We start from the raw sequence: 9,433 nt of genomic DNA on the forward strand, positions 1-9,433 counted from the left end.
CATATCTATTAATTAATATACTTTGTTTTGCGATCAAAAAAAATATCAATAAAAGCATGAAAATAATATTTATTTTAGCAATTAAATAGAGACATAAAAATAGAGCCACTAAACTCTACAAGTGATGTTAAGTGATATAATGGAGGTGTCACTAAAACCCAATAAGGCTGCGAAGATACAACTGAAAAATGTCACTAAAGGCTTTTGGTGGCAGCACTTTTAGTGACATTTTTTTGTGGCAGACGGTATTTAGTTTCACTTTTTTTTTTATTAGTGACATTTTTTCTGTGCGACTAAATGTCATTTTATTTCTATTGCGATGATTTGATCTTATCTTTAGTAATTAGAAGAATTCCAAAAAAACTATGAAACCCTAGTTTATGGTTTCATATCAATGTCTTGATATGAAATTGTTCCTTGAACGATTATCCATATATAACCTAGACATACCAAAATATCATATTCTAAAAGTGATCAAACCATCTTCAAGCATATCGATGATTCATCTCCATTTTAGAAACATTATGTACTTCCAACCTTAACAACTAATGTAAATTCATCTATGCTCTTAAGTAGGCTTCTCAGTATCAAAAGTTTCATCGGTCATTACCTCATATGGTTTTGAGACAAATGTTGTTGATGATTGTGTATATAATTTAGACATGTCAAATTCAATATTGTATTTAATTTATAATAAGGGAATATTGTATTTTCTGGTTGCTGATAAATAGATTAGGATTTGGGACGCGTTTATTAATTTTTGCTTAAAGAATAATTAAAACAGGTCAAATATATGTACTTATCAAAAGGACTTATTGACAATATAAGCATGTTGCTTATTCAAACTCATGGACCTTTTCCTAGATTTTTATCAAACAAACACTACACAAGTTTGTATATAAATTCAATTCTTACACAAGAATACTGAATTAGAACTTATCAAACCAACTTATATCTTCAATGGCAATCCAACATTCTCTCATTTTCAACATATGTTTCCTTCTGCTGCTTCTACCTAAATCAATTCAAGCTGAATCTGACAGCAATCGAAAGGTATGTAATCTTCTACCTTTCTGACACAATAATAGATGTCATCGTAACTTTACTCATTTTTTATGATTAGAAGGCATCGCCTGGATACAAGCCATGTTTTGTTTAATGAGTTTAATGTTTCCAGTTAAAATGATCAATGGTAAAGTAACTGGTTATATGCAGGTATACGTGGTGTATATGGGCCACAACGCTCGAGATGATGCGTCTACCTCATCCTTTCACTTGAGAATGCTACAAGAAGTTGTTGGCAGGTCACCTACCTCATCCTACTCCATATCTAATTTACAGTTTGATAATTCTTATGGTAGAGCCGACTTTAAATGTTAAGAATCTTTAGTAACAGTAAATGCAATTTGGAGTGTAATATATACTCCAACATTTGGTAGCCGTTTGTACAGATACACATCAACTGAACCCGTCACTAACACAAGATATATCAAGGGTATATAACAGGAGCTGGTTAAATGGCAAATCGTAGCCACAATTTCGTTTTAAATATGAATTCTTTAGTGTAGAGTATGAGACTAGGTATATAGTTTTCGTTTTAAAGGTTCTATACTTTTGACATTTGACAAAAAAATGACACGTATACGGTGGATACTAATCACCCAGTTGCTCGCATGTAACTTTACTATGGCAGGGATGCAAAGAAACATATGCTTCAAAGATACAGTAAAAGCTTCCATGGATTTTCAGCAAGACTTACGGAAGAGGAGGTTAAGAAGCTGTCAGGTACTCATATGTAGATGTCTCATTAAACATGTAGAAGATCATATGAATCCAGTTTAATCTTGGAAGATTCATTTATATATACATATAGGGATGGAGGGGGTTGTTTCTGTGTTTCCTAGCAAATCGAATAAACTGGCAACCGCAAGCTCATGGGACTTCTTAGGTTTCCCACTTACAGTCAACAGATCAACAACCGAAAGTGATATCATCATCGGGGTTTTTGACACCGGAATTTGGCCGGAATCTGCCAGTTTCACTGACCTAGGATATGGTCCTCCTCCTGCTAAATGGAAGGGAATTTGCGAAGCGAATTTCACTTGCAACAAGTAATAGATTCATTTCAATTCCTAATATATGTGTTAATTTATTCTTTTCTTAGTTTCTGACTTTTTCTTGGTAATGTAAACAGCAAAATAATCGGAGCGCGATACTTCAAGGCAGATGGAATATACGACCCGAAAGAGTTGAAATCACCGAGAGACTCTGATGGTCATGGAACCCACACCGCATCCACTGCTGCAGGAAACGTAGTGAGGAATGCAAATCTACTTGGCCTCCAGTCAGGAATAGCTCGAGGGGGTGTGCCAAGAGCTAGGATTGCAGTATATAAGGTGTGTTGGATAGAGGGTTGCCGAAGCGAGGACGTTCTTTCTGCTTTTGAAGCTGCCATTGCTGATGGTGTTGACATAATCACCGTTTCTGCTGGCTTAACATCTGCCGAAGAGCTTTTTAATGATGTTTACGCTATTGGCTCCTTTCATGCAATGCAAAAAGGAATACTTACTGTACAATCTGCTATGAACGAAGGACCTATGCCACAGACCACCGGTAGTATCGCTCCATGGATTCTTTCCGTGGGTGCTAGCACTAAAAACCCTGATTTAATCACCCCAGTAAGACTAGGAAATGGTATAGTTGTTAATGTGAGTGCTATCTCTCTTTAAACCTACTTATTAATACATCATTTATTAAGGAAAAAAAATGCTGATTTCCTTCTTATCTCAGGGAGTTTCAATAAATCCATTTACACTTGACAGAATGTATCCTTTAATCTATGCTGGAGATGTGCCGAATATCACGGCTGGATTCAATGGATCAATATCGAGGTAAATTAAGTAAGATTTTTCTTAAATAGAAGTGTTGTTTAACTATAACAATAAAATTATATATAATCTAATTATCTTCCATTTGTTCATGAATGTGTATGTGTATCAGGTTTTGCGTCCCAAACTCATTGGACAAGAATTTAGTGAAGGGAAAAATAATATTATGTGATGCTATATCGACTGGAGAACCTGAAATGTTGGCTGGTGCTGTCGGATCTATCATGACATATCCTGGACCTTATTTTGAACTCGTGCGTTCTTATACTTTGCCTGTTAGTGTTGTGAACTCCGAGCAAGCAATAAGAATTGCCCGCTACATACAGTCAACAAGGTAATTAACCTATTTTTCAATCTTCAAGAGTTTATTAATTACATAAACTGATCAACTCTTTAAAAATTCATTTCAGAAATGCAACTGCAATAATAATGAAAAGTGAAGACGACAACAATGCGACTAGGCCGTATGTTGCCTCTTTTTCATCAAGAGGTCCAAATCCAACAATTACAAGCATCCTGAAGGTAATTCATGTGTTTTTGGGTTATAAACGAGTGACTTAAAATATAACAAAAGTAATCTATATTCTTAGAGCATCCATATTACATAGTTTAATAAAAGACTTGAATAAGATGGAATGTCTAAATAAATTAAACTTTATCAATGGGATGTCATGTTAGGGTTTAATGGATATGAAGTTTAATGTCAACTGAACTCTTTAATCCAAAAAAAAACAAAAAAAAAAACTATTTAAACTTTACGTTCCATTGAATTTTATAGAGTTGAATTCATTATAGAAAATATTAATAGAATTGTATGGAGAGTAAAATGATAATGCAACAATCAATTAAATAGTTATTGTCGTAATTAAAGTAATTTATCATGATCATTTACATGAATATTGTGGATACCAGGACCTACTAGTATGCACCGAATTATTGTGTTTAAATAGTTAAGCTTTTCAAATCGTTTTAGACAAGTTTCGCAACGCCATGTACTTACTAGATATATAGAGACAACTTGTAATCTGTCGCTAAAAGCATCTTTAATATATTTATTGGCGACAACTCATGGGTCATAGGTAAAGCCACGGACGGTTGAAATTTGAAAAGTCAGCAAAGACGGATGATAGGAACTCCAAATAATTTAAAATTCATAAATGTCTTTGTGACAATATGAACACTCACCAAAGTATTTGGGACATCTGTAATAAGTGTGGTATCAACAGTTATAGTGACGGTTTGATTATTCACAAGTGGTCCTTTAGGCTTCTAAGAAGTCCAAATCCTATGCCCGATAGTGACTTCAAGTTTATTCCAAGATGGCAGTTCACAAATTTCGGATTTAGGACCGCTTCAAAGACTATGAGTGGCCCCATTTTAATTGATTTCATTTGATATTACACTCCCTTCTTTAGTTTAAGTTAAAGCTCCATTATTTATCCCTACCTCATCACATTTTTAATTTATACCCCACCTCATTTTTATATATGTACATTGAACTTTTATTGATAATTCAGATCACAGTTTGAATTATAATTGGGCGTCAAAATGATTGGTTATTGTTAAGTATATGTGTATGGGCACACACACCCACGCACCCGCACATAATATGTATGAGGGTATTTTTGAAAACCAAAATGGCTAGGTTTATGTATATTGAACAATCACAATAATTCATATCACAGTTTGAAAGCATAAATGATTTGCAATATTGTACTACTAACAACGCTCATATATACGACCAAAGGGCTTCTATCCCAGCGATATCCGGTGTTGCCCTTCCTCCTTGAGTTCGAGGGTTCAAATCTGACTGTGGAGTTGAGTAATCTATGAGTAGTTTAAATATATTTGTATTTGTCGTTTAAAAAAAAATAATAAAAAAAAAAAAAGACTACGCTCATATAATTTTTATTCGATTTATATATACAGCCAGACCTAACAGCTCCTGGGGTACGAATTCTAGCAGCATGGCCACCTGTGGCTCCAATTACCGAAGTAGAAGGAGACCGCAGAGCTGTTCCTTTCAACATGATATCAGGGACATCAATGGCATGCCCACACGTCAGTGGGATAGCTGCGTATATCAAAACATTTAACCCAACATGGTCTCCTGCAGCCATTAAGTCGGCTCTCATGACAACAGGTAAACTATATAGTGTTAAATACGAATATCGCGTATCTACCTACATTTGTATATCCAACTCTAACGACATAAATTCTTGAATGAAAATGATTAATTGAAGCTTCTACTATGAGTGCCCGGATCAACACAGATGCTGAATTTGCATATGGAGCTGGCAATCTTAATCCAATTAAAGCTATGAAACCTGGGCTGATATATGATGCTGATGAGGTAGATTACGTAAGTCTTTTGTGTCAGGAAGGCTACAGTAGCCAACATATTAGAAGCCTCACTGGGGACAACAGCAGTAGCTGCTCTCAGATCATGGAACAAACTAAGGATCTAAACTACCCTTCCTTTGTCATACCCACACTGCGAAAGAAAGTCATTGATTCAAGTTTCAATAGGACTGTCACCAATGTCGGCTCTGCAACATCAACATATAGAGCTTTCATAACTCAACCACTTGTTAGCGGTTTGAGGATACAGGTTGAGCCCAATGTTTTACGGTTCCAACATATTGGGCAAAAGCTGTCTTTTAAGGTGTCTGTGCAGGCAACCATACAGAACTTAGACAACCCGATTGTTTCTGGTGCTTTGACATGGGATGATGGACTGCATCAAGTGAGAAGCCCCATCGTTGTGCATGTGCCATGATAATGATTATGTGATTTACTACAAAGATTATTGTATCCTCTTATAAACCAATTGAGAGCGATTTTATATGAATTTTACAATACTGCAGATGTGAATGTCTATTTTTTATATTTATATCTTATAAACCAATTCATGCTCCAAGATAAGTTAAAATTGAGATCTTTATAGTGCTACCAAAATCTGTGTGTATGTTGTAGTTTTGTATCTCATAAGCAAACTCATTTTTTAAGGTAGTCAAAAATGTCGTTAATCATAATAGTTATTCATCTGGTTGTAGACTTGTAATCGACTTCAATAAGTACTTTCAAAATGATCTAGTTATAATTACCAAGGGGTAAGATTGAAACTAAAGTTACTCCACCAATGAGTATCGTCAATGAAATATTTGAGGGCGAGACTAATTATGATGAAACTAAAAGATGTAGACCTCGCACAAAAGAATGCAATGCCAATGATCGAACATCTCAAGGTAAATTCTTTGTATAAGTAAGTTTATATGTATATTTTTTATTGCTTTTTACTTGACTGATTTTTAATTATAGGAAATTCTCGATCTTGATGAAGTATCTTGAGATCGCCAACATGTTCTGTTATGGGAAGGTCTGACCACGATGATGACTAAGCATTTTAGATACAGAAAAAGCAAAGCAAAAGAACATTTAAAAAACGTGGGAGGGTGAAATTCTCTCATGGATGGAGCTTCAAGCTTCCAGATCCTCACTGAACTCCACCACAATTAAAAGGGTTAGATTGCATAAAGTTTAGGAGTTTTAAATGCAATAACACCAATATAAACAACTAACAATCTCAAATGAATTTCAATTTTTGGATTTGAACTATAATCCAAACCCTATTTCACCATTTATGGAAGAAAGGGTGGAGTTTTATCTTCCAAACTAGATGTTGACTATTAGCTTCCAAATCCTACCTTGATTCTCTCCAAAATCGACTTTGACTCTTCAATCAAGATTCAAATCGCCATTCATGAGCTTTCCCTCCTTCTAATGTCGCTATCTCTTATTAAGGAGAACACATCCTTATATATAGGGATGAGCATATGGACTGGGGAACCGGTACTAGAACCGGAACCCGATGGAACCGGTCTAGCAGGGACCGGGAAGATATTCTTGTGGATTTTTAGAACCGGAACTGGTAGAACCGACAAAAACCGATAGAACCGGAAAAAATCGGAACCGTATGTTGCTATTTTGCAAGGACCGGTTCCAACATTTGAAGACATGGTATGTAACACTCGGTTTTTAAAGTGTTCGATTGTGTCTTCGGAGGTCAAGGGTATAAGCGTAATCTGATGATTCGGTCTTTTATGGGTGTCGGGTTTTATTTGAAAGGTTTTAAGGCTTGGGGTGTAGCTAGGAGCATAGGGCTTCATGCCACCTTTTCGTGGATATAAAGTTCGTTGGAGACGGACTTAGAACGAAAAGGTTATAGTACTTTGAAGTTGTTGGCATAATTGGTCCCTGAATGGAAAAGTTTGCATTTCAACCCATGCATGCAAGGTGGCAGCCAGGTGAGTATGCCCAACATAAGTTGGGGTACGCCCAGTGTAGTATTGGATAAGGAATCGCGGGTGCTAAAGACGTACGCCCAACGCACATTTAAGATCTCCAAAACCCTAATTTTTAGGGTTGGCTCATTATTTAAAGCACCTTAAGTCCAAGAGGGTGCGCCTCCCTTTCATTCTCAGAGCCTTAAACCCTAATTTCGAGTGGTAGCTTCATCCAAGAGTGTTGTGAGCTTTGTAGGTGCATTTTGGGTGGTTTTGGTGCATTTCAAGAAGATGGAACTTGTTGCAAGGATGGGAATCAAGGAGGAGCTTATGGATCTGGCTTTTGGGACTCATTCTCAGCTTGATGAAGGTATAAAGCTTTGAAGTTGATCATTCATCTCTTAGATCTTCTATTGTGATTTTTAGTTCATTTTGATCCTAAGCATGAAACTTTATGGTTGAAATCCGATTCTCAGGCTTAGAGTTGCCACTCTCAGTGTTGAATGAGTCCTGAAGGTAGAAAGTTGCCATCTTGGAAGTCTTATTGGGTTCATGCATGAGTCAAGACCATTTTCATGGAAGTAGATTATCCTAAGCATGTGGGTCATGCAAAGCCATCAAGTAAGCAACTTTATGGTTTAAGACGTTGAAGAGGACTTGGATCTGTAATTGTAGCTTCTTGTGTAGAGTATTAAGCACTTATTGGAAAAGTGGCTTAACAGAGGAGTACATTGGGTGTACTGCAGGTACATACAGCGTACACTCCATTCAGCCAATACACTTAGCGTACAGAAGAGTATGCCCTGCGTACTCATCAGTTATGGGCTTGTTGTGTTTTGGGCCTCGAATTGGGCTAAACAATGGACTTTGGGTCTTTGGGCTTTAGTGGGCCATCAGAAGTTAGATGTTTTGGGCCATTAAAGGACTTATGGACATTATAGTGTCGGGCTTTTGTTTTGGGATTGGGCCTTAGTTTTGGATCCTACTGGGCCAGGGGTAAATGGTCATTTTACCCCATGTAAGGATTAAGGATTATGGTATGGGACCCAATTTCTAATTGGGTATATTGGTTGGTAGTGACAGCTCAGGAAGCTAGTGGGGCAGCAACTAAAGAATTCATGTGGGAAGCTTCTGCAGTGCGAGGTGAGTTTTCTCACCATACCAATGGGTCTAAGGCACCAAGGTTGGCCTATTTTATGATAGTTGGTATACTTGTTATGTAGAGGTGTGTGGCATATTTATGCAGTGATACGTGGTAGAGATAGCTTTTACAGCTAATGGTAGAGATAGCCTTTGTGGCTAATGGTAGAGATAGTCTTTAAGGCTAATGGTAGAGATAGCCTTTATGGCTAAGGGTAGAGATAACCTTTATGGCTAAGGGTAGAGATAGCCTTTGTGGCTAATGGTAGAGATAGCTTTATAGCTAATTGATATGTGATATGTGGTAGAGGTAGCTTTTATAGCAAATTGATATGTATTATGTGGTAGAGGTAGCTTTTATAGCTAACAGGTTATGTGTTATGTGGATTGTGTGTGGTATGCTCTGGGAAACTCACTTAGCTACGTGCTTACAAGTTTGTTTATGGTTTCAGGTATCATCGTATGGAAAGGAAGGGCTCGGATTGATCGCAGTGCACACACCTATGATTTCCGTAATGAATGATTTTAGGATGAACTCTGATAAATGTTATACTTAATGATGATTTGAAATGTTTGAAATAAATGGTATCAATGTTTGATTATATTAAAAATGGAATTTTTACCCTTGATATTTGGTTCGTTACATGGAAAGAACCGGTAGAACGGGTGGTCCAGTTCGGTTCTTATTTTCCACCAATTTCGGTTCCCGGGCCAGTTCCAGTTCGGGTCGGTTCCTTTGCTCATCCCTACTTTTTACTACTATGAGTCTATGTCATATTTAGTCCCTCATGACACATGGTTTAACTCTTTGGTACAATTTCTCCCAACTGCTATCTAGTCATAAAAATTGTTTCGCATATGGTCCTTCTCCATAACACGCCATGGCATTTAATACTCATTTTTATCAAGTTGTTACATTTATCCAGTTTTCACAGCTTTTCTAAATAATCATTTATCATTACTTCCATAATCATTTTTAATTAACGATATAATGTTATTTATTATTTTTTTTATTTTATTTTTATTTTACTAATTCAATTATTGAAATTGAAAATAAAAAATTTAGCTAAAAATTGGATGTTAATAATGTTTTTAGCTCGAAATTGAGCTTAAAAAAAA

At 36.3% G+C, this 9,433-nt stretch overlaps 1 protein-coding gene across 1 annotated transcript; it reads left to right on the forward strand.

The window, feature by feature from the left end:
• Window positions 1–884: 884 nt before the first annotated feature.
• On the forward strand, window positions 885–5,842 carry LOC145070690 (cucumisin-like). The gene is made up of 10 exons (XM_079017646.1): window positions 885–1,053; window positions 1,216–1,304; window positions 1,694–1,785; window positions 1,874–2,111; window positions 2,195–2,708; window positions 2,791–2,891; window positions 3,001–3,222; window positions 3,299–3,410; window positions 4,818–5,031; window positions 5,132–5,842. Exons 1-10 carry the CDS (start codon window positions 961–963, stop codon window positions 5,665–5,667), a joined length of 2,211 nt encoding a protein of 736 aa, XP_078873772.1. The 5' UTR covers window positions 885–960; the 3' UTR covers window positions 5,668–5,842.
• Window positions 5,843–9,433: the final 3,591 nt, after the last annotated feature.

Source organism: Lactuca serriola, chromosome 8, assembly GCF_051521515.1.
Source record: "Lactuca serriola cultivar US96UC23 chromosome 8, Lser_US96UC23_V15, whole genome shotgun sequence".
Taxonomy (NCBI): Eukaryota; Viridiplantae; Streptophyta; class Magnoliopsida; order Asterales; family Asteraceae; genus Lactuca; species Lactuca serriola.

Bases quoted from the DNA above. Each gene is read 5' to 3' on its own strand.
- LOC145070690 (XM_079017646.1), top strand. From the start codon at position 961: ATGGCAATCCAACATTCTCTCATTTTCAACATATGTTTCCTTCTGCTG. The intron at 1,305-1,693 runs GTCACCTACCTC...TTACTATGGCAG, and splicing joins CTACAAGAAGTTGTTGGCAG to GGATGCAAAGAAACATATGC. The intron at 3,411-4,817 runs GTAATTCATGTG...TTATATATACAG, and splicing joins CAATTACAAGCATCCTGAAG to CCAGACCTAACAGCTCCTGG.